Below are 26,239 nucleotides of genomic sequence, written 5' to 3' on the forward strand. Positions count from 1 at the left end.
TCACCTAAAATGGTGAATGCCTTGGGTAGAAAAATAAAATGTAGTTTTTCTAAAATGAATGTTGGAAGTGCTCAGGAACATACACACAGGGTGAGGGCAGAGCAGCTTCTGCTGTTTTCCAGTGAAACACGTTGGCTTACTTTAGGCTTCCCCTTCCTCCAGTTTTGAAATGTGATTTCCCTGAGGGCAGAATCGATACTTTGGAACATGTGGAGTACAGGCAACATTGGCAGTCATCTAATGCTGGTTCAACACACCCTGAAGCCCTCTGCGCCATTTTCCGAGCATACAGTAGGTAGTTAATTATTTACTTGGTCCATGGACTCCTGAAGGACTTAGGAGCAGAAAGAAATACACTTCAGAGTTGTTTGCTTTCAGAAGCGTAGTCTAAAAGTTTAATACAGGTTAATAACTGTAATTCTTTTTCCTAAATTAAAAAAAAATAACCGCATGCTATTTCTTGCAAAAACTCTGAAAAGATTTGCAAAGAAACACCCCAAATTGGTATGCAAGCCAGGTTTGAGGAAAAAGTAGGGCAAGCTGAGAACAAACCAGTAGATGCCACAGAAGATACTGAACTTGCATTAATTTTTCTATTTTCATTCTTTTTTTTCAGAGCTGATGTTTGGACATGACTGTGAATACAAAAGACACCGAGGAATTCTGCAGTGAGAAGGAAGAAGAGCTGGGAGCCGCACAAATGCCACGGCACAGACTGGAAATGCTCCCCAAAGTCTTTGCATCTCCAGCTACATGAATGATGTCCTTTCCCTTTCCAGCGGACACCAGACACTCTGCCCCTCTGCTCGCTTTGTATTCTGACTACATTAGAAGGTGGGAAGACATTCAGTTCCTATGCAATGCCACATTTGACTGGAGAGTCTGACAAAGGAGTAGCCACTTGTGTGAAGATACAATGGGCCACTGGAAGGAGCAGTCGATGAGGACTGGCCTTCTGCTTCCTGGAATGTCACTCTTCTCAAGGAAACACACTATCATCTACTGAAAAGCTTGGCCTATTTTTTTTTTTAATTTGCCTCATAAAATCAGCCTCCCAACCCTTCACTCATTTTTATTCTCTTTCCGCTCATCTCTAAGAGTCCAACCTGGCATAAGATAACATAAGTTTTCAATAAAACATAAAATAATCGGTTCATTTATTCATCAAAAGTCCCAGCCTTCTAGCTTTACTATTTTTCTGTATCTCCCAGTAAAAATAATTCCTTGCTGCTGTTTCCTGACTTAAGACCAAATTCTCATACATATTTCTGGTTTTGCTCTTTTCCTATGCCTTTTCATGTGCTACGGATCAGACTGCTAAGACTGCTAAAGCCTGACACAAGGATCGTTTAGTGCTCAATCTTGCTGCCTACTGCCTGTCATCCATCCATCAATTCAGAAATGAATATGTACAAATGTATTTTACAGTCTTGGCAGGACAAAAATTTTAAAGACTGATTGATTTTACAGCATCTACCAAATTACTTGACATCTATTCTGACAAAAAAAAAAAAAGTCTTCAGTGCTGAAGTTTAATTATAGAAAAGCAAGGCAAAAATGTTTTATTCTTCAGGTGCATGGGAGAAGCCCATGAAGATAGCCCTAGATGAAATACAGGTTTTCTCTTTTCAAGTCCTCTGGAACTAAATGAATCTAGAACTTTTATTTATTTTTTAACTCAATTATTTGCAATGATTAAGAGAAGATAGAAAATCATGATAACCAAATTTTTATTTGAAAATAAAATAATAAGCACACCAAAGAAATAAAATCTATCATAACCCATATGGACATGTGAATTTGTATACCCCTTCTTATGAACCACATGGCTATGAAAGAGAGACTTAATGCACTAAGGAATATTTCCCCATCCTAAACTCTTGATGTCTAAAGTGGGAAGCTACAAAGATTCTGATATGACAGTAATAAGTTTTAAAAACACATATAGATATTGACATAGTATTTTTTGCTCAGCATTGATACACTAAAAAGAAAGAATTTGAGGATAATCTTTACAAAAACTTTCTATTGTGTTGCCTAGAAAAGCTCTCTTTTTCAAAAAAGAAAATACTTTCAGAAATACATGGAAAGTAATTGTAAATAAATTAGAAAACATAACTATATTCCACCACCACCACAACAACAACAACAAAAAACCTCTTGATTATGAAGGATCTTTGGATTCATCCCATACTTACTATAACATAACCAAGTAGTTAGAAGCCACTTACTGTCTATCGCCCAGTGGTCTGTCCTCTGCAGATTATGTTGGAAGACTGAAATTTTCAGAATTCATTCTGTTTGTTGGTTGGTTTTTAATTTTTTGAGGCAGAATATCCCAGGCTGGCCTAGAACTGACGGCTCTCCTGCCTCTGTTCTGAGTGCTGCAGTCCCTGGTATACCCTGTCATGCCTGATGGCTGAGGTTCTTTCTGCATGCAAAAAAACTGTCCCTCCCAGATTTGTGAATTTTTGGGGGTGGAGGGGGCTTTGGCTTTTTTTGAGACAGGATTTCTCTGTGTAGCTCTGGCTGTCTTCCAACTTGCTCTACAGACTAGGCTGGCCTCAACCTCACAGAGATCCACCTGCTTCTGCTTCTGAGTTCTGGGATTAAAGGCGTGTTCCACCACCACCTTGCTCCACATTGTGGTGTTTCTTAAAGAGAACAACTGGAGCTGATCTCAGTGGGAAAAATCCAACTACACACATTAAGTTTAGAGCATGTAGGAGAACTTCATTATGGAAACTTCTGTTACACTTTGTGGAGGTCTCAATTCAGACAAAGAAGCGGTGAAGAAGTTACAATCTCAGTGACAGGGTTCAAAGTGGTTAGACCATCACAAGGACTTCAGCTACGCATCTTTTTCGAGTATGTGAACCCTCAGCATCTAGACAAGGACAAGCTGGCAATCACCGTGAGCAACCAGGTTAGGTGGCACTTTGCTGAAAGAGAAGTCCATTCAGCATTGACAAGAACTGCTGAGGGAATTCATAGAGCATCAGAGATTCCACAAAGTTAAATAAGGCATCTGGGAAGGAAAGCTGGAAGCAATTCAGTGACCAAACATAAGAGCTTGAACAGTGTGGCTGAGCCACTGCCTCCATCTATCAAGTCCTAAAAAGCAAAGAACAAAGAAAGTGGACAAAGCAAAATACAGTCCATCTTCCTTATGTAAATGAGATGGAGGAGCAGAGGAAATTGCCTTACTCTGTCTCCTTGTGTTTCTCCTCAAGAACAGGTTAGAACACACTATCAAAATCTATTGGTTTGCAGGTCACAGTTACCGCCATACTCTCCTAATTGTCTGGCTTGCTTATCTTCATGGATGTGGTGAAAAAGTCTGTTGTTACCTCACAGCTTTTAGACTCGGTGTTAAATATAGAAAATGTACAACAAAGATTCTTATCTACTTTTTCTTATGTACTTTTTCCGCTATGATGAAAGAGTCCGTCCAGTAGAGAGTAAGGGAGAAACACTCTTCTCCCTGCTGCATGTTTCATCTGTGTATAAATCTCCCACTGGCTTCAAAGAAAGATCTGTGCCCAAAATATTAGCTATGTGTGTTGGAGAGGCCAAATAGCAGGGCTATTATAAATAACATTACCCAAAACAATGCAAAATACCCGAAGATACTGATGGAAAAATGATACACCATTCAGAACTAAAGCAGGTAACTGACAGACAGTTGTGACATACAAGGAGAGCCAGCTCTAAAATCTAGACCCTGTAGTAGAAGAAAGACTTGGAAAAAGACACAACAAAAAAAGCTTCCCTTTAAAATAAAAATAAAAAAGATTTGATGGTTTTGATTAACAACTTTCCATAACACTAAATCTCAGGTTCCCTTACTCTTATGCCTGAGCTTCTTCGTGTACCTGAGGAAAACAAACACTGAAGGTTCCTCTTCTCGTAAATACGCAACAGCAGAGCTCAGTTCTAAACATGATGATGAGAACAAAGGTAAAGTTGTGTATTTCAGAATCTTTTTACTTATTTATTTATTTATTTTTATTAATTACACTTTATTCACTTTGTATCTCCCCACCCTCTCTCCTCCCCTCCAGATCCCACCCTCCTACCCCCTTCTTCACGCATGCCCCTCTCCAAGTCCACTGATAGGAGAGGTCCTCCTCTCCTTCCTTCTGATCTTAGTCTATTAGATTTCACCAAGAGTGGCTGCATTGTCATCTTCTGTGGCCTGGTAAGGCTGCTCCCCCCTCAGGGGGAGGTGGTCAAAGAGCAGGCCAATCAGATTATGTCAGAGGCAGTCCCTCTTCCCATTACTATGTAACTCACTTGGACACTAAATTGCCACGGGCTACATCTGTGCAGGGGTTCTAGGTTATCTCCATGCATGGGACTTGGTTGGAGTATGAGTCTCTGGGAAGACCCCTGTGTTCAAATTTTCTGGTTCTGTTGCTCTCCTTGTGGAGTTCCTGTCCTCTCCAGATCTTACTATTTCCCACTTCTTACATAAGATTCCATGCACTCTGCCCAACAGTTGGTCATAAGTCTCAGCATCTGCTTTGATAGTCTGCAGGGCAGAGCCTTTCAGAGGCCCTCCGTGGTGGGTTTCTAGCTTGTTTCCTGTTTTCTTATTCTTCTGATGTCCTTCCTCTTTGCCTTTTGGAATGGGGATTGAGTATTTTAGTCAGGGTCCTCTCTCTTGATTAGTTTCTTTAGATGTACAGATTTTAGTAGGTTTATCCTATATTACATGTCTATATGAGTGAGTATATACTGTGTGTGTCTTTCTGCTCCTGGGATGATCCTTTCCAGGTCCCACCATTTACCTGCAAATTTCATGATTTCCTTATTTTTCATTGCTGAGTAATATTCCATTGTGTAGATGTACCACAATTTCTGCATCCATTCTTCAGTTGAGGAGCATTTTGGCTGTTTCCAGCTTCTGGCTATTAACATGGCTGCTACAGACATGGTTGATCAAATGTCCTTATTGTATACTTGAGCCTCTTTTGGATATATGCCTAGGAGTGGTATGGCTGGATCTTGAGGAAGCTCTATTCCTAGTTGTCTGAGAAAGCGCCAGATTGCTTTCCAGAGTGGTTGTACAAGTTTACATAGAAACAGAATGGTGGATCAACAGAACTAAACAGAAGACCCAGAAATAAACCCACACACTTATGGACACCTGATCTTTGACAAAGATGCCAAAACCATACAATGGAAAAAAGACAGCATCTTCAACAAATGGTGCTGGTCTAACTGGATGTCTACGTGTAGAAAAATGCAAATAGATCCATACTTATCACCCTGCACAAAACTAAAGTCCAAGTGGATCAAACACCTCAACATAAAACCAGACATATTAAATCAATTCGAAGAAAAAGTGGGCAAGACCCTAGAACTCATTGGTACAGGAGACAACTTCCTGAACAGAACACCAACAGAACAAGCTCTAAGAGCAACAATCAGTAAATGGGACCTCATGAAACTGAAAAGCTTGTGTAAAACAAAGGACACCGTCATCAAAACAAAATGACTGTCTACAGATTGGGAAAGAATCTTCACCAACCCTTTTCTGACAGAGGGCTAATATCCAGTATATATAAAGAACTAAAGAAGCTGAAAAGCAGCAAACCAAGTAATCCAATTAAAAAATGGGGAACAGAGCTAAGCAGAGAACTCTCTGTAGAGGAATATAGAATGGCAGAGAAACACTTAAAGAAATGCTCAACGTCATTAGCCATCAAGGAAATGCAAATCAAAACGACCCTGAGATTTTACCTTACACCCATCAGAATGGCCAAGATGAAAAACTCGAGTGACAACACATGCTGGAGAGGCTGTGGAGAAAGGGGAAGCCTCCTCCACTGTATTTCAGAATCTTAAAGACTCCCTGTGCCGATGTACTGGATAAACAATCACTGACATTACTAATATACTTTGGGTTTAGAGCTTTAAGTGATTAGTTATGAGCCAACACGATGGCTCAGCCGTTAAAGGGGCTTGCCGTCTAAGCCCAAGGATGTAAATTCTTTGTCTACCATGTTTTAAATAGTCTTTATAAAATCACATTTTGAGTTTTTATTTTTAAATATAATTTGAGTTATTAGATACCAAACCAGCCATACATTTTTACTGCATTTTTACATACTCTTTATGCAGAAAAAATAATAATAGGTTGGTAGTCTGTATTAGATTTAACCTCTTCTCAAAAGGATTCTGTGAAAAAATCAATTCCAAAGAACTCCACTGAGCTAAGGCTGACCCTTTGCCTCTAACAACAGGAAAATGGTGCTAAGGATGGAGATGTCCCAGCTTTGTCCTTCCTGAGCCAGTCTAGGAGAACATCTCCGCTGTCCTCCTCCACAGAGCAGGATGAAAGGACTTCTTCCAGAAGCTCCAGCAGAGATGTGACTTTCCCCTCTAGACAGAAACAGGAGTTGCCTTTGAAAGAGAAAGATAATTTTAATAGTGAAAAACAGTGGTCAGGGTGAATGAGGTCAGGGAAGCTGTCAAGAGGAGAAAACAGAGTGGAAGGACCAGAAACGAATGCGGCTTGGTGTTTGTAGAGTGTGGTGTAGAGGTGACAACGACCAGCCACCTTCCTGGGAATTGTGTACTATATACTTTGGACTTGATTCTACCATAAAAGTAAATATTATGCTTTTATTCCCCCCAGAAGTTAACTAATTTTAAGGGAACTGATTTGGTGGTGGAGGGGATGCTGAAAGGCAACTAAACTTCTGCCATATAATATTGAAAGTGGGTGATAAGCACTTGAATTAAAACAATGGGTGGCCGTTAGGAGTAGAAATGAGAAGCACCTCCAATAAGTAATCAGTAGGACTGTAGAACTTTGTGATTTGGGGGATTAAGGAGCAATAAGGGAGGGACACAGGATTCTGACTTGTCTCCAGGGACAGAGAAGACAATGTCATGAACAATGATGGTAGTGAGTCTGAATATTTTGCTCTGTTGCCCAGCCCTAATTTCATTACCAGTATTTCAGTTATTACTCCAGCAACCAGAACTAAACTTTCAAGAGCTGGAAATTAAACTACAACATCTTGCCACATTGGAAAATATAATATTTTTTTTTTACCCTACTGAAGCCATTGGCAATGTAGTCATTAAGCACCGAGATCTTGTAGCTTTCAAAAAATAATTGTTCTTAAAACCACAACTTGAACTCAGCTAGAGAACTGAGAATCCAACCATCCCTTTGGATCAATCTCCCATTAGGGAATCTGACCCAAATATTCAAAGGTTCTCATGATATTATGAAACTCATTTTTGTGGTTCTTCTTCCTGTAAGGAAGAATTTCCAGTGATTACCATGAAGTCAAACTCTGCTGCTGAATATTATCAGTTGAGGAACACATGCAAACAATGACAGGTGGGTAGGTGAAATTTGCCTTTAAAGATGTGTTAGAAGGCAATGCTCCAAAGATTAAAATATTCCTAAATTCTAGGAGGAAAATTAACTCATACTTTGAATACCCATATGAATGAAGAACAAATACAGTAGGATTTTCATCTCCTACAAGTAAACCTGGAACCAGAGTCCTGGCTGGAGTTGTATGTACACATAGCCAGAGAATTTGAGGAAATAATATTGTCTTTGTTGATTTGACTGACATTTTCCAAACATAGTTAAACATGAACACATTAAGTTCTTTTTCAGTTTAAATCTAAGTTTTTATTACAAATATTTACTGATTGCTAGCCTTAAAGCTAGTTAAGCCAGACTAGAAATATGAGAACAGCCCATGGAGCTCTCATCCTCAAATTGCAACACCTAAAATGGAAGAAAGGGTGTATTTTACACACACACACACACACACACACACACACACACACACAGATGTGTGTGAAGTGAGGGAGGGAGATTTGCAGGGGCTGGTTTACAGATTATCATTTTAAGTGATAGAATCCCAAGAATGAGCAACTGCCTTAATGTTCTGAGAGCAGAGGAAATTGACACAGGCTGGGGAGATCCCATGTGACAGAGGATGAAGGACTTTGCAGAAAAGACAAAAGGAAAAGAAAGACGAAGTCATAACGCGGATGAGTTCTGAAATGCATGTATGACTGTGTCTTTCCATTTACCTGTGCACTTTTCTTACTCTCAACTGACTCTGAGGGCTTGGCTAGCAGATACACTTTTTTATGTTAACAAGAGGCCTCAACTGGTATTACAGACCCAGTCTTGATGCGAGAAAAATCAACAGTGGTGGCAGTTCTTCATATTCTACTCAGACAGGCTCCTCAGGTAAGTAAAATCAACTTTAATGCCAACACAAACCAAAGCGCATATTTGGTGTTCATCATTTCCATTTTTTTTCTGTTCCTGCTAATAAAATGATTTTCATATATTGGGGCCCTGGATACTTTAAGCATGCTTCTTTTGAAAGGGTTATAGATTATTTCACTCACTGAGAGTCCAAAGGTGTCCGTTCTTTAGAAGCTCAACCCAGCACATCCTTCCATTTCCCCCAAACAAGCAAACTATCACCACTAAAGAGTTTCAAGATGAAGACAAAACTCTATGTGCCTTTCCTGGCAAGGCCCATAAATTGTTCCGAATGGGACCTTATACCTTGCACAGGGTTTTTTTGTAAATGGTGCACATCTGCCATCAGTGTTGGCCAACTCAATGCAGAAAGATACCTCCTTTTAATTTTGATTCACCAGCTATATTTCCTGGACATTGACTGAATATGTACTGTTGATAAAACTGAGAAATGTAAGCCTAGAGTATGGAGAAATGAGCCTGAGATGAAAGTATACTTGATCATAATACATATGATAGGACACATATAAAAATACATATGATCATAACACATATAGCTAAGATAGGGTCATCGCTTTATCCCATCGCACATGCCATCCTTACATTGTAGGTGTTGAGATGTTTTCTCCACTGAAACCCGACTAAGCCCACAGAAATGAAGCGTTTTCACAGAGAAATTACAGAAGGTTTCTTCCCAGTTCTCCTGGGATCTTTGGAAGGCAATCACTGTGTTCTGAAGAAGCCAGGTACTTCATAGAAACACTGCACATAGATTCCACCATAGCCATTCCTGAGATTCCAGCTAAGAACAAGATCAACCACAGTATATGCGAGCAATGGAGCTGGTATCCAAGCCCAGCATTAGCCTCTGAGCTGCCTCAGTTAACCCTAAGTGCAGTGAAGACTGTGTATTTTCACTGAGCCCAACCCAAACTGCAGATGTGTGGGCAAAATGAATGCTATTGATTATGTACACCACTAAGTCTTGAACTCCTTTTTGACTAAGTATATGGCCAGAACATTTTAAAGAAATATCCTAGACTTCAAACAGATTGTACTCAATTCAAGGAGACAAGCATACAATGACCATAGGATAGCAAGAAATAATGTACCTACCTTGAGAGATGTTAAGTGGGTATATTAAGTGGGCAGTGAGATACACAGAAGTGTATGTTGAGATAGAGGAAAGGAATAAATAATGCTGCAAGTTCCCTAGAAGGGCAACATGTAAGACACATACTGGCCGTAGCTCTGTCTTGTCTTTGTATGCCTTCATGTTCATGTCTATGTAAAAATAATAACATTTCCAGGGTTTTTAAATCAAATTATTTGAGAAGTACTTGACACCATTGTATGCACTCCATAAATGTTAGTAGAAATACTCAAAGAACTCAGAGGTGCAAATTATTGGTATAACATGGATGGATTCAGACTTGCTTTAGGAAGAAAGGCATTCTCTTTCCTCCGAAGAACACAGATCTACAGGTCAATAGCATTCAGAGGTGTCCTCGCAAAGGAAGGGAAATTAAGGTTTTGAAAACAATATGCCAACTTCTGCATTTTCCAAATGCCTAAAGACCACTAAGACAAGTACAGTTATACACGCTTCCCACTTCCCCAGCTTGCTTCCCCTTCTTCACTATTTTAATTGGGTGTGACAAGTTTTCTGCATATTACAGATGACTCATCAACCACAGGCCATGGAGATTTGTGCTTCCAATAGCTTTGCACCTAACGCTAAGCTTTCCACAAGTTTTAAGAGACTCGGTATTGTTTCAAGTATGTCAAACACACACACACACACAAACACACACACACACACACACACAGAGAGAGAGAGAGAGAGAGAGAGATCTTCTCATTTGTTTTTAGATGTAGCCTTCCTGGTCAAATTATCTAGTGTGAAGGTCACTTGCAAGACTGAGTGGGGCATTTATCTTCTTACCAAAGTGTCTGTCTCTTAAAAATTTACAAAAATACATTCTATACAGAAATATGAAGTGCTGGAGTTTAAGGGAGAGAAAAATAGTGGAGTTTTCAGGACATTCCCCGATATGAGAAAGAAACCATGGTAACTGCGCCATGAAGGTCAGTTGAATTTCATTATTTCAGGACTGTAGCATCATAGCACTGCCTGTAGACTCAAATGAGTAAAGAGTGATTCATTTGTGACTCGGGCTTCTTCTGTTGTTTCCTGTTTGGTTTAACTTAGCACGTAACTTAGAAACGCATGAAATGGTATTTTGGTTTTCATAGGGTCTCAGCTTGACTTTGTGCCTTGTGACCCAAGAGTTTCACCTCATGTAAATTTCTAGCACTTCAGAAAAAGAAATATATCTGTGCTTCTTTCTTTAACTGGTAATAACTCCATCATCACAAGGAATGTTTTCGTGTGAAAGCTTTCTAAAGAATAGAGGAATTGTTTAGTGTGGTCAAGGGATCGCTTTCTGAATTTCATTAACTTAGCCACTGAAATTCCCTTTGGAATAAAATGAAGGTGATATTAAATAAATGAAGAGATAGACTAATCACAAAATCTCCCTTGCCTGTCTCTGTGTGGTGAATATAAATGAATGTGTATGAGAATTATAACAACTTTGTAGAGGTCCATGCAAATTACACACTCAACATTCTCAATGACACAGGGGAATGATTGCATAGGGGAGTGAAGAGTCCTTAATTAGCCCTATATGAAGTTACTGAAGGGGGGAAATCACCTACAAGGATTCAGTGATACTTGGAAAGCAGTTAATTTCACTAGTAGATAAATTGTTCATAGAATTTGTATGATACACTGTCCGCTCTGGTCTTCCTAGTCATTTTCTTCTCATTTTGGAAAAAGAAATCATGCCAGTCAACAGAGAGCCAACTGCTTTGAGATCTTTGAAGTACCCTTCAATCATGAGTCATCTGTACAAGGGCTGCTTCAACAGGGAGGCCACTGAGTGGTGCATTACTTCAGAAAACCAAGAAATAAATCCCCAGTGGCCTACACTGTGGTTAAACACCTCTTAAATTTTTAGCCTCCAGATCACCAGGGCGTCACAGCTCCCTCTTCATTTCTCTGATGAGACATAATCAGACCCCTACCTTACCTTCATCTCATACTGCAAGCCTTCTGAGGCAGGGCCATTATAAATACTTCACTTTGTCAGCAAGATATCAGAAATCTAAGATGTTCATTTTCTATTATTTGCCTATGGAGGAATTTTAATCCAGCAACATGGCTGCCATGGCAAGGGATAACATCCAAAGACCTTCCAGGTCTATGTGATCTGGCTGGAATACAGAATCACCCTGGATTATGGTATAATCTGGCTGTTATGCAGACACCCCCTTAGTACACACCTTTAATCCCCCAAAAATGAAGTCAAGTTAGCTTCTAAAACGAAACAGTCATGTTTGAAAGTAATGTCTAATTGAGGGGTAGACAAAGTGACAAAGCAGAGAAAGATTTGACAGAATGAGTCAGAGATAGGATACACCTAACTCTCACAAGAACAGGACAGGAAAGAGAGGCTATCCTTAACTGACGTGACTACCTCCTAGCCAGGCAGGACTAGTGTAAAGAGGGTAGCACCAACCCACCGACAAAAACTTTGATCCAAAAATTACCCTGCCTACAAGAAGGGCAGGGATAAAGAGGGAACAAAGATTGAGGAAATATCCAGCCAATAATTGACCCAACCTGAGACCCACCCCATAGTAGAGAGCCAGCCCTCGATACTGTTAATGATGTTCTGCCATGATTGCAGACTCTGGGAGGCTCCAACCAGCAGCAGAATGAGACAGATGCTGGGACTTACAGCCAAGCATGGGGCAGAGCTCCAGGGGTCCTGTGAAATGGTTGGAGGAAAGGTGGAAGGACTTAGAGGGGACAAGACGTTCAGAAGAAGACCAACAGAGACAACTAACCCAGTCCCATGGGGATCTACAGAGACTGAGACTAAGGATCATGCATGGTCTGGACCTAGGCCCCCTGCACATACGTGGCTGATGAGTGGCCTGGTCTCATAGGGAGCACCTAGCAAGTGGAGGGGGTGGGCTGTTTCTAAGATGGACTTTATTGCCTGCTTTTGGATCACTTCTCCTTGGCAGGGCTGCCTGGCCTGGCCTCAGGGGATGAGAATATGCTGAGTCCTGATGTTACTTGGTGTGCTGAGCTGATACATTGGGAGGAGGCTCCTCTTTTTCTGGGAGGAAATGTTGAGGAAAAGGGAGCATAAGAGGAAGGGGGAACTGCAAGGAGAGGAGGGAGGGGGAACCATTGGGATGTAAAGCAAATAAAATGAAATTTAAAAAAAAAAAAGGCAGCACAGGGAGAGAAAGAGTTTTTACTGAGAGTTTCTTTTCTTAATTTATTTAGTTTTTCACTTTGTATCCCTATCACAGCCCCCTCCCTCCTCTCCTCCTGGTCCTACCCTTCCTTTCTCTTCTCCTCCCCCCCTCCCATTTTCCTCAGAAAAGAGAAGCCCCACCCCCAACCCACCTCTGTACATCAAGTCAATATGGAACATCCTCTTCCACTGACCAACACCCCCCAACACACACACACACACACACACACACACACACACAAGTCAGCCCAGCTACAAAAAAGTGATCCAAAAGCAGGCAACAGAGTGCATGTCAGAGAGAGCCATGCTCTGATTGCCAAGGAACCTTCATGCAGGGACAGTTTTACAAAGATGGGTTGCAGAGAGAACAAGCTAGACACAGGTGAAGACAGAATGAGCCAGAGAATGAGAAGGAGCCAGAAGATTAAAACATATTGCCTGAATTAGTTTGACGCCAGGCAGAGCAATTCAGTAAGAAGCAAAGAGAAGCCAGTTTGAATCAGTCAGCGTGGAGAATAGTTTAGGCCAGAACATCTGATTTGAACCAGCCAGTGAGAGTTCAGAAAGAGCTATAAAGGCTGGGGATTGGCCCTCATCTCATCCCCTCATCTGAGGAAATAAAAACATTTACACTAGCCTAACATTCTTTGAGGGTTAAAAATCTTTCTTGGTTTTTGCTCTTAACCCTCTCACACCTAAACCAAGAGCCTAGTAAATGGTTACTTGCTCTTCCCAGCGGAATGACTGAATGATGATAGAGCTACACGTCAGAAGTTAATGGCAGCATGGATTGCTAAAAGGTAAAAGACAGGGCTTATGTTTCATGGTAAAAGGATATGTGAGGTTGATATAGTTCCTGGCTTGTAAACACACTTAATACTCCAGACACACCCGAGACTACCTAATCAGATTCCAATTTTAATTAGAATTTTGTAATTCTGATTGTAACTTTGATATTTATAAAATTGCAAACAATATGCCAGTAGGAATATGCCCCGATGACTACTCTGAGGTATGTAATGTCCCAGAAATAAGCACAACACAAATTGCATTTGAAAATTTGGCAGTTGGGTATTTTTTTTTTTTTTTTTTTTTTGGTGGCAGCCAAAACTGCCTTCAGAGAGAAGGTGGAGATGAAAGATGAGAGTGGAGGAGTGTGAACCCACAGGCATCATCTCTTTGGCTCAGCACAGCGAAGCAGAGCAACGTTGTGTGTACCATAGTGATTAATGCCCCCGGGACTCAATGACAGCTTGTTTGTATGAACTAACTTCTCATCCTGGGTGGGGAACTTGATACAATATCCTGAGACTGAGTGGAAAGAAAGTGTTCTCTCCATAAAAATAATTCAGCGATGACTCAATGGAAATTAGATTTTGAATACTTTGATTCTGTACAAGTTTATTAGGTGTCAATAACTGGTTATATTTTAATTTTTGAAAATGTATTGATGCCTTCTAGAAAGAAAATGAGAGGAAACACCATTCTTCTCCATGTGACCTACTTAAGTATTCACTCCCTATTAGACTTTGTGCTTTGAGTGGTGGCAATCAGATTCACACAAAAGAGCAGCATTGCACCCCAAAGAAATTTGAGAAGATAAGTTGAAACCAAAGATAGAAACTTCAATATATTAACCATGGATGTGCTCTAATGTGAACATGAATGTAAGGGTCTGGCTCTGGAAAGGTTTGCTGAAACCACATAGGCAGGGGAGAGCTGAAACTATGGACCATAAATTCTCCTACGCATAGAGCAATGTAAGAAGCAAGAAGAGGTGAGTGAGTACATGCTCCTGGGGCAGAAAATGTTTGAAGGAAATAGCTAGGCTCTCTCAGTCCTAGAAAATGTCTTAGGACGTCCAACTAAAAGGAAAGCTGAAAACTTCCAAACGTCTAGACTATAGAGAGTAAAGCAACAGCAAATGGGCAAATCACATTTGCTTTTGTTGTTTACCTCAGCCCCTAATTTCTAATTTACCATGACCGAGAAAGTTTGTCAGCGTCAAAAACAGAGAGAAAATGGTAGACTGAATCCCAAGACCCATCCCTTTGAAACACCTCATCTAGAATATTTCAGAGACAAGGTTGAAATTTTATATAATCTATTAAAAGAAATGTTTGTCTGCAAACAGGCTTGTTTCAGAAGCACTCTGTCATGTCTCAACATACTCCAACACAGAGATGCGCTGGTGATTCCTGTAGTCATGTTGTGTGCTGCCCTGCTTTGACCCAGCTAGCCAACGTCTCCAACATTCTCAGCTTTTTAAGTCTAAGCACCTGTCTAGCTCAGCCTTGGCTTCTGTTGTGTGGTCAGTTGCTGCACCTGCCACTGTGCCTGACACCTGATCTTTCTTCTCAATCTGACTCACTGCGTTTCTCTTCCCACCCTTACCTTAAAGGAGCCCAATCTCCCATGGTTACCTCCGAGTTTGCTATAAACAATTTGCAAAATAAAGGAGATCCCACCCCCACTCTGTCCAACTTGCCAGCTTCCATTTCGGGTTTCTTCTGGTTCTCCTAACCTACTTCAGAAGCCAGCTCAAGTTACGAACGCAGAAGTTTTCTAAGAAAATGGAATTCCAGGGACTGCCGTTCTTCTGAGTAACAGTCATTGTAGAATTGCATCACTTAGAACAGTTAAGTGTGATGTACAGTTCTCTGTAACGCTGAAAGTACAGTGTGTTCACTGCCCAGGACCAGGTTTCCAGGAAGGGGTGGGCTCTTTGCACCTGTGGTGCTCCTCCCCAGTCACCTCAGAATGAAACCCAGGTGAAGCCAGGTGCAGTGGTGGTTTTTAAGCTCAGCACTCAGGGGACAGCGGCAGACGGATCTCTGTTGAGTACAAAACCAGTATGGATGACACACTGAGACCTTGTCTCTCCCTCCCCCTGTCAAAAAACAAGTAAATAAACTATAGGCAGAAGGTAGAGGATCAAATCATGCCTGTGATATTATATATTATAAACAGCCTCTGTCTGAGAAGTGGAGTCATATAACATCATTCTGTCCCACACAAATGATAAAGTCTGCTACATCCAGCTAAATGTGACTATGATAGTATTATCTATATAAAATACGATTTAATATGTTTTACTTTTTAAGTCAGACTTAGGCTTACCAAAAAAAAAAAAAAAAAGAGTGAAAAGTTCAGAGAGTTCTCACGTGCCCACTCACCACTGGCACACCGCCTCCACCATGACCAAAATCCTGCCTCTCAGTGGTGTAGAGGTTATACCTGACTCACTGTCATCACTCAGATTCCAGAGGACACATTACCACTTGCTCCTGCTGTTCTACATTCTATGGATTTGACAAGTGTATAATCATGACAGTCAACACTGTAATGTGCTGCCCTAAAAGTCCTCTGAGTCCCATCTCATTCATTTCTGTCCCCTGCTTAACCCCTGACCTTTACTGTGCCCCAGTGTTTTCTCTACCACAATGTCATATTGCTGTGATTGTGCTTGCGTGTGTGTGTGTGTGTGTGTGTGTGTGTGTGTGTGTGTGTGTAACGTTTTCATACTGGCTCATTTCATCTAGTGATATGCTGTTAAGCCTCCTCTGTGTTTTTCACACCCGAATGAACAATAACTGTTCATCTTGGCTCTAAATAATATTTCACTGCAGAGTCTATCATCATCTGTTTATTCATTCACTTCCTGAAGGACGTTCTGGTTTCTTCTGTGTTTTTGTAATCCTGAGCAAAACCACTACAAAGATGTGCGTGTGTGTGTGTGTGTGTGTGTGTGTGTGTGTGTGTGTGTGTAGGACATGAATTTCATCTGATTTGAAAATCAGCAAGCAACACAATTGCTAGATTTTACAGTAAGACTATATCTAGTTTTGAAAGAAGCTGCCAGACTCTCTTCCAAAGTGGCCGTGCCATTCTGCATTACCATCAGCAATGAAGGTTTCTGTTGTTATAGCTCATTGTCAGAGACCGTTTTGAATCAGTGTTTGGGGATTCTGTGATGGGGAAGGGGTAGGAGGTATAGTGGTATCTTCATGTTTTGATGGCAATCCTGTGCTGATGAGTGCTTTCCATTAATCTCCTGCTGAGAGACATGCTTTTGGTCCTCTTGGATGCCAAGTTGTATGCTTTAATATTGAGTTCTATGGCTTCCTGGAATAGATTTTAACTTTAACCTTTTTCTCTTTCAATTTTGTTTTTATTGGGGGGGTATGGTTCTCACTATGTAGTTTGTAGCCCAGGCATGACTCCATATTTCAATGGTCCTGGTTCTGTCTCCATATGCTAGGAGTACAGATGTGCACATCCAGATTCAGTGTTTTATAAAGATAAGAAAGGTTCAATGTTACATCACCCAATGCCCCTCCACAATAGTCATAAATGCAATAGGTTGTTGAGCACATGCTTTTCTGTTACCAGGGTTGGCATATAGACTCCCAAAATCAGAGTTAAAAATGATACACACCTGATAGTACCTGGAGGAAGGCACCTTCTACAGTGCTTACCAAAGGGCATGCCAATGGCTCCTAGGCTCTCAACTGCCACCCAAAATTGTGCCCTTCCATTTATGAGTCAAATCAAAAAGAAGATGGAAAGAGGGAAAGAACAAGGCAGCCTGAGAGAGAAGACTGAAGCGATGCTCAAGATTTTTCCATCTGCTCCCAAGGGCATACCTCTCACTACTGAACCAAGTACACGGACCAACAAGAGAAGCACTCTTAAACCTGTAAGAAAGAAGAGCCGGCACTAGCTTCTGAACATGCACCTATTATAGCCTGTAGGATCCTCCTCCTCTGAGGGAAGAAGAAGACTTGGAAAGGACGGCAGGCCCAGCCCTGAGCTCACCACATACTTGTATCCCAAAAGAAGTGCACATCTTGTCTTCAAGGCAGAAGCCTGTGTTTGACTGGCAAGGTTGAAGGGGATACCTTTATGTGGGCTGGGATTGAAACTCTCGTAGTACTTAATTGTGCTGTGTGGTTTTCGGTTTTTATTTTTACAGAAAAACAAAGCCTCACAAAGGAAAAGATAAACTTGGCAAAGTTTAAGTAATTGGAAAAGTAAACATTGCTTCCAATAGTTGTGCTCCTGGCAGTTGACTATTCGGTGAACTCATTAATAAAAGTAGAAACAACATGAGATATCCATCTCTTCAACAGAAGACAACACACGCGAAAACCGAGTCAGTCCCTTAGCTATTAACATCGCATGTAAGCAGCAAGATGAAGCAGAAACTCTGAATTAATCGGGCTGTGAAGGATTGGAACAGAGGGCTTGTAATGTACCATAGGAGGGAAAACAGGTTATAGACTAGGAAAGCAATGGATTCAATTTCTGACTCTAATCTGAGGTAGAGAGGAATAATAATATGTATATATTCAAATTAGTACTGTAATGTAATTCGTAGAACACCAATGTCCTGGTAAACTACAATCATGTCTAATATCAAGACAGGTTTCTAGTTTGGTAGGCAGGACTTGACATGAGGAAATGTGCTAGCTAGCAATTTTTCAGCAGTGCACAGGTCAGAAATATGTAAAGAGTGGGGACACAGGGTGGTTTGAAGAACATTAATCAGATTTTCTTGCTGTGTGATATTTCATAATTCATATGGAAACAGCGACAGAAATACCTCCTAAATGGGATTACTACTGCAGTGTAACCCAACAAATGACAGGTGTTCAAAAATGGTGCCTACCATTGTGAGCCCCTTTGTCTTCATTACGTTCAATGACTGTGAAAAGGGCAATATACTAACATTATCTAGAGATAAAATGGAACCGGCAATGTGCTGTTTAAGAACTACATTTAATTTTAAATTTTTGTTTTTGGAAAAAGAAATTAAAAAATTAATAATTCATACAAAATTCCTCAAAATAGCTAGGTGGTAATTCAAGGACTATTCTGCAAGTGGGAAAAACATACAATAAGGTGCGACTCTTACCAAATATGTTGTGTTACAGTGGATGGAGACCGAAAGAAAGGACCTAATCTGGTTAGTCTGAAACTGTGACAGTGTCCCACTTCACCCCACTGTCCTGTGTGTTCTGTATGTAGCAGTTTGTTGGTGCTCTGATCATATCGTGTGAGTTTCCCCAAGTCTATCTTAGTCTTTAAGAAAAGCACCTGGACAGGGGGTCTAGGTCCTCTCCACGCATGGTCCTCCGTTGGTGCATCAGTCTCTGCAGGACCCCTTGGGCTCAGATTCTTTAGCTTTGTTGGTCTCCTTGTGGAAATCCTGAACCCTCCATTTCCCTCTAAATGCACCCCCCCTCCATAAGACTCCCTATGCTCTGCCCAAAGTTTGGCTGTGAGTCTCAGCATCTGCTCAATCCCCTGTTGGGTGGAGGCTTTCAGAGGACCCTCTATAGTAGGTTCCCATCCTGTTTCCTCCCTTCCACCACTTCTGGTGTCTATCCCATTTGCCATTCTGAATGAAATTTCAGCATCCTCCCTAGGGGCCCCCTTTTTGTTTAGCTTCTTTAGGTCTGTAGATGGTTATCCTGTATTATACGGCTAATATCCACTTATAAGTGAGTATATACCATGCCTGTCTTTCTATTTCTTGATCACCTCACTCTGGGTGATCTTTTCTAGTTCCATCCATTTGCCTGCAAATTTCATGATTTCCTTGTTTTTAATAGCTGAATAGTATTCTATTGTGCAGATGTACCACAATTTCTGTATCTGCCTCTCTCATGAACTTGGTTGCCTGTTCTTTGATCACTCACCCCTGGTGATGAAGCCTTGCCAGGCCACGGAGGAAGAGGATCCAGTCAGTCCTGATGAGACTCAACACGCTATGAGCAGATGGCAATGGTGGAGAACTCCCCCTTTCAGTGGACTAGGCAAAGGGGATGGGGGGAGAGGGAGGGTGGGACTGGGAGGAGTTGAGGAAGGGGGCTTTCCACAATTTAGAAAAAATTGTGAAAAAATAAAATTAAAAACGTATTTAATTTTATATATTTAATTACATCCTAATAAAGCTATCCAACACTAAAAAGGAAGGAAGGAAGGAAGGAAGGAAGGAAGGAAGGAAGGAAGGAAGGAAGGAAGGAAGGAAGGAAGGAAGGAAGAAAAGCACCTGAGATATCAGTGTTGTTTGTTTTACTATCAGAGCTGTGATTTGAAGAGAGTTCTTGGGACCAGCTGCATGGGAGATGACCTGCTGGTTTCACAGACCCTACTGTACACAGTATCACTGGTGTATTTAAGCTTTTCTTTACTTTACCACCTTTCTCTTCATGTGTCGCCTCCCTGTATGGTGAGCGGTAGATGTGAACAAATCACAGAATTGGATGCACTGCACTTTGTTCTCTTTTAGTGGCTCTCATAATGATCTTCCCAAAGGAAATCAATTCAACTATTGACTGAAATACCATTGTGGGATCAATTATAGTTGCAGTTACTGGTGCCATCTTGGTTACTCACTATTAGTCTTAGAAAAAAAAAAAAAAAGAAAGAAAAAATAAAGCACGAAGTGTTAGGGAAAGATGTCTCCTATTTATATCATAGTTTGCAGTGGATCTCACCCAGGACCTCAAGGATGCTAATCAAGCATGCTAATACTGAGCTATATTCCTGGGGCTGTCCTTATTTACTGTCCAGTGTAGGATCTATCCCAAAACATAGGCCTTTGACCCTCAAAACCTATGACCTAGTCCCCTAGTTGTTGATACCCTTTCTGTGACATTTTCCTTCCACACAAGGCACACCTGACATTCCTCCTCTAACATTTGATAATTGTTTTACTATATGAGGGCTAGAGAACCCTGCAATTTTTTTCTTTCAAAGCCAGGCTGTCTGAGTGTGTGGTGGTTCGTTCCCAGTACTCTGGCAGCAAAAGCATGAGGCTCAGGAGCGACCAGCCAGCCTGGATGAGAATCTATCTCAAACAAAACTAAAAAAAGAGGAGCCTGGGGAGACGGCTCAGTGTATAAAGTAATCTTAGTGCAAGTATGAGGACCTGAGTTCTGATTCCAACACCTGAATAAAATCTGGGTGTGGCGATGCATGATTGTAGCCTTGGTGGTCGGGCACAGATAGAGGGCAGCTTATCTCAGATGGAAAGCTCCTGGCTCACTGAGAGACGCTGAGAGACTGTCTCAAAAATAACAAAGTGGAGAAGTCACTGAGAAAGACATCTGGACATCAACCTTTGGCTTACACACACACACACACACTACAGGAAAACAGGCATTTTCCCTAATGCCTGTGTCTACTACAACACGAAAATTCTCAGAGGCATACATCCTCCAACTCAGATTTGCAGACTCAGATTTAGCAGGATTGAGATCCAGGGCCAATGCTTATTTAAGTGCTCTCCTCCAGCCCTCCAGCGGCCTACATGCATCAAAATTTGAGACCCACCGCGTTGTGTCTTTCTCCTAAGCCACCCAACAGTACTTAACAAAGGCTCTCTAAACACAATGGCCTGACCCCTGGTGGTCTAACCCTAAAGTGTAACTCAAACACAACAGGGCTTAAGGGTAGAATTCTTTGTGTCTGGCTAATATCTCAGTTTTTTGGCTGGAAATTTGATTGTCACTTGTTCCTGCCTGAGTTCTGAGCATCTCAGGCAGGCCTGCCTTCAGGGCACATCTAAAAGCAAGGAGTTCACTGACTTGTTCTTGTAACAGCCACAAAATGTGATAGTTGTTAATTAAAATGTTTGTTCCTTACGGATGATGCAGCGCTAAAAGGACAAGAAGAATGGATGTCTAATTTCCCTAAACAAAAGTACACACATACATACACACACACACACATATGTGCTTGTATGCACACAAAGTAAATTCTCACTAGTTGCCTTGTCCTATCTAAATTATCGGAACACCATATTTGACCTTTGTCTTTGTCTTTGCTCTTCTTGAAGCGATGCCACACTCTCATAGTCATTAAACCTTACTGACTGTGATAAACTTTATCTACATGTCATCGGCTCAGTATTTACCCTGAAAGATAAATCCACCAGCAAATCCACTGACCAAATGATATATATATACACACTCACAGATATATATGTTCATATGCATAAACAGATCTTCAAGCAAGTGTAGAAGGCCAAAATATTTAGAAAAGAAACCCCAAAGATCTAGTGGCAACAATTTACTTCTCTCAACGCACAAGACCCCGTTAAAATGTGTTCACTTTCTCCCCTCCCTCGAATCAGGTAGAGGAATGCATGATGAGAATCAAACCCCACTTTTCCCATCCAAACTCACCATAGGACTGTAGCTAGCAAACATCAGTAGGAACACCTCCTGCTCTCCAGGGCAGAGCAAATGAGGTCTTGCCCACTCTACTCCTGGGCGTTTGCAGCCCCCTGCAATGCCACAAGACACTTACAGACAGAAAAGGAAACACCATCTGGCCCTAGCTCGTTCTACCCAATTCATTTTTCCTAAAGGAACTCCCATCCTTTTTTTTTTTTTTCCAAAACAGGGACAGATTGTTACAAACAGACAGTAAATAAATAAATAAATATGAAATCCAATGCTGTGTACGTGGATCCACAGTCCTGTCCAAAAGGGAAATTCGTTCACCAATGAATCAGGGGGGCTTCTTATCTCGAGCCATTCCCAAACAGATGTTTTTCTTGTGGTTTTCCTTCATGTGGACTGTGAGTTTTCAGACTGCCAAAAGCTGCCTATTATACTCTAACTATAAATTTTACTCTACTTTTTTTTTCTTTCAGGTATAGAATTAGAAGGAAGTTTCTGTCTATAATTTTTGTTGGAACCCTAGAGCCCTACTGCTAGTTAACTTCTTTAGCATTCAGTTAAAGCCAGGCTTACCTGAGTTCTTCTCGGAAGGAAGACAGGCATCAATTTTCTTTCTTTCTTTTTTTCTTTCTTTCTTTCTTTCTTTCTTTCTTTCTTTCTTTCTTTCTCTCTTTCTTTCTTTCTTTCTTTCTTTTTGTGTGTGTGTGTGTGTGTGTGTGTGATCTGTAGCTTTAAAAGAATACATACCCTGTTGGTTTTTGCTCACATGACATTCATTTCCAGTCCCTAGAAACAGTTTTGAGAGCAAATGTGCCACATGGACAACAGCTATGGTATAAATATGTATTATGGAAAATTTCCACCCACACAGAAACCCTCACGGTCTGCGTTGGAAAACAAGTTGCTTCAGGGTGGAAAATAGGCGTTGTTGCTACCTTTAAAGCTAGCTCTGTCACGGGGAGCCACTCTATTTATTTGCATCCCGCTGTGGCATTACTTTGAAAGCTTTATTGTGTGTGATTAGTTTCAAGTTAGTGTGTCATAACCTCCAAAAATAAAAAACAATAAATAAAAATAAACTCTTTTGTTTGAATTTACTCCCGTGGACATCCATTCTCTGTAGAAACCACAGCTTGAGTGCCACAGACCTCATTTCACCTGTTCAATCACCACATTCCCAAACCTAAAGTCAGTGTGTTTGGAGACGGTGGCAAACAGGTTGTGAAACATCACAGCTCTGGCTGACCATATGTGGACTTGAACACTGCTGTTTGCAATTATGAAACACAAGGAAGAAAAACTACGAGGAAAGAAATTGTAATAGATATATTCCTCGCCCATCTAAACAGAAATCTGCCTTACGGGTACTTGCTAACAGAACTGCAAGCCAGACATTAGTCAAGCAAAGCACATAATCTACCTAAAATCCACAGAGGCAACTTTGACATCAACTCCAGGCTGTCTATACACCTCTCTACGCCCATGAGGGTTGAGCTGGATGGTCCCATCGAAGACTGTGTGTCTCCTGACGTCTCCTATGGCTGACCAGGCTCCTGCACCCTTCTTGACACCAATCACTCTAAGAAACGTTATTACAGACCCTATCTTCATTCCCCCAGACTTTCCCAGGAGTCCTGAAGCAATCTGTCCACAGTTTGTTCCTTCCCTACCTGTGCTGGAGCAGCCTAGAGGTGGCAGGAATGGGAGAGCCCAGCCTCACGCGGAGGGAGGGCACAGCCCTGGCAGCTGAAGCTGGAAGAATTCTTGCACCTTGGCAAGTATGCCACAGTGCCAACAAAAACATTCTTTTTTTTTAAGAGGTTCAAAGCACTTTGTAAACATTAACTCATAAGGCTAAGTAGTCATGATTTAACTTTTACTTGAACACACCCTTAAGATAATGACTGCAAGCTAAATTGTTCAAAAAGCCACACTCTTGTTCCCTTCTCGATCTTTCCTGAGTACCTGCTGTGTGCATGGCACTGGAGGTAAATGGACTCCTGTGGGGCTTTCGTCAGTTTGCCTGTTTGCACAGGTCACTACATACCAAGCTACAGCTACTTATTAGTACTTATTTCTGTTTAGGTTGTTGAATGCAATGTGCTCCGTTCCTTAGAAGGTTCCTACTGTGTGCAGTGCTGAGCAAGCACAAGACAAAAAAAAAATATATTTAAATTGCCTATAAATCTTATTACAAACGCAGAAATTTAGAGACACGAATTTGAATGGCTTCCTTTCAAGAAGCCATAAGCAAAGTTTTAGTATGGATAATCTTTGTTTCTTTCAACACTTGCAGAATTGCTATAGGAGACAAGCGGAATTGAAGTCACTGTTGTAATACTGAGATGTTCATATAAATGATCTGTATTTATGTTGAGCCAGATAAGCTAACCTGGCTGGTGAATCACGACCTTTGTCCTCAGGACTTTCCCAGCTGTTTTGTTACAAAATGGCAAGCTAGATACAGAAAAATGACTGAGGCCATTACTAAATCTTCCTCAGACCATGAACCGCTCATAGAGTATATGGTTGTGTGACATGAACAGGACAAAGGGGGCTGGCAGTTCCTTCTTAGGTTATATGAGTTTCTAATCGATCAAAAGGGATTCACCCTGCTGTCTTCTACTGATCAGTATGAGGCTAAGATTCTCTTAAGTTCAGGCGGTCAACAGCACAGCCCAGTTTGCAGCAAACAAAGCCATAAGTCTCTGATAGAAACTGACTTATATTTTAAACGTCAAAAGACACTGTAACATCATTTACAACTGATCTTTTCTCCCTGGTAAACATGTGCTTAACTGGATGACATACCAAGGAAGTAAAACATCAATCTGTCATTTAACACACACATACACACACACACACACACACACACACACCACACACTTTATTGACATAGAAACCATCACTCTTCAAGTTCAATTAAAATACCCAAAATATTTTTGAAAACAAATGCTGGTCAGTAAGAGGACAGAGGGGAACTCTCCCACATTGGTGCTGGGAAACTAAATTTCTTCAGCTATTGTGAAAAACATTATGGAACTTCCTCAGAAAATGCAGAAATAGAACTCTCGAATGACCTGGCAGTCTCACTACTAGGTATATACCCCAAGAAAATAAGGAAATGATATCAGCATGCCAAGGAGCCAAGAAAGGGAATCAGCCACAGTTGCCATCAACAGATGAATGAATAAAGTGTGATGTGTCTACACAAAGAACAGAATTCTGTCATTGGCAAAACACTGACAAAACTAAAGAACTTTATATTAAGGGAAATAAGCCAGAGATAGATGATAAGTATATTTTTTATGTATATGTAAAAGCTCAAACCGATGTGAAAGAAAAAAATAAAAATAAAAAACAAAAAAACACACATCAATGGTTGCTAGGGCCTGGAAGTTGAAGTAAGCCAGGAACAGAGGCAGGGGGTAAATGAGTACAGGAGGTCATTTGGACAGGAAGAGTAACTTCTAATGTTCAGTATCAAAGCAGGGTAACCAGTTGCTGACATCTGATGGCATCATTCAAAAATAGCTAAGAGAGAGGATTTTGAATGTTACCCATCCAAAGAAATAATAAATCACACATTAGTCATTCCAATCAGATCATTAAACATTGTAAAGATAAAATTAAAATTCTACGCTGCATCTCATAAATATATACTATGCATAAATAAATATACGTGTATATTTAGTAAAGCAGAATTCAGAAGAAAAAAGTCAGAAGACAGCTTCTGCTTATTCCCTTCCTAATTCCCTTATCACCCGCCTAATGCATATTTATTTATTTAGACAGATACATACCTGAGCATTCAACATTTTGTGTGTTGAGATCATATCATGTCTTTGTGTCTCAAGCAACTACTGTAGAAACTTTGTTGAACTTGGACTTTCTAGAACACATCAATTTAGCACTGGCTGTGGCTGGCAAGGTGATCGATTGTACATGGCTTTGCTCTTTGGCAGGACATCCAGATGAGAGTTTAAAAGAGTTTTGATTAAGAGGAGCTGCTAATGAAGAAAACAAAATCAATTAAACAAATTACGGTACAAGCAGACCTGTTGCTATTATCAAAGAATGGCTGCATTAACATCATCATTGCTCCCAGTCGCTCATCCCGACACCCCTAAGGTGGCCAGGAGCTGGATGCTGTGGAGTCTGCTCTCATCACAGCCACAGCACTGAAGGAAACACACCTGTGGAACAGCCAAGTGTCCTGCAGCTCAGAGAGTGCCAGCTAAAACCGCTTCCATCTGGTTTCAAAGTAAACAAGAAAGCAGGGCGGAAAGCTCAAGAAGGAGCCAGAAGGAAAGGGAAAAGAACAGCTTTGGAAGAGATTGGCTGCTGTAAAACATTATTCTTAGAATTATTTTCACCAATGTTTCATAAAAGTGAGACGTACGTGTGCGTATGTAGATTGAACAAGACCCCATGATCAACAGTGA

General features: G+C 40.9%; 1 protein-coding gene and 1 long non-coding RNA gene across 3 annotated transcripts in view; one reads left to right on the plus strand and one right to left on the minus strand.

The window, feature by feature from the left end:
* Cytip (cytohesin 1 interacting protein) overlaps positions 1-25,954 on the minus strand; it is a 67,647-nt gene extending 41,693 nt beyond the window's left edge. Inside the window, exon 1 of one of the 2 annotated variants that reach the window (XM_060390192.1) lies at positions 25,598-25,954. In XM_060390192.1, coding sequence (XP_060246175.1) covers positions 25,598-25,605 — 8 coding nt within the window. In that variant the 5' untranslated portion in view covers positions 25,606-25,954. Of the gene's footprint in view, positions 1-22,367; positions 22,946-25,597 lie in introns of those variants that run through there. The other variant, XM_060390193.1, reaches the window with a different exon arrangement.
* Positions 327-1,170, plus strand: LOC132656036 (uncharacterized). Its single transcript, XR_009593993.1, has 2 exons — positions 327-404; positions 617-1,170. It is a non-coding gene; the product is annotated as an uncharacterized LOC132656036 (long non-coding RNA).
* Positions 25,955-26,239: the final 285 nt, after the last annotated feature.

Source organism: Meriones unguiculatus, chromosome 8 (assembly GCF_030254825.1).
Source record: "Meriones unguiculatus strain TT.TT164.6M chromosome 8, Bangor_MerUng_6.1, whole genome shotgun sequence".
Lineage (NCBI taxonomy): Eukaryota > Metazoa > Chordata > Mammalia > Rodentia > Muridae > Meriones > Meriones unguiculatus.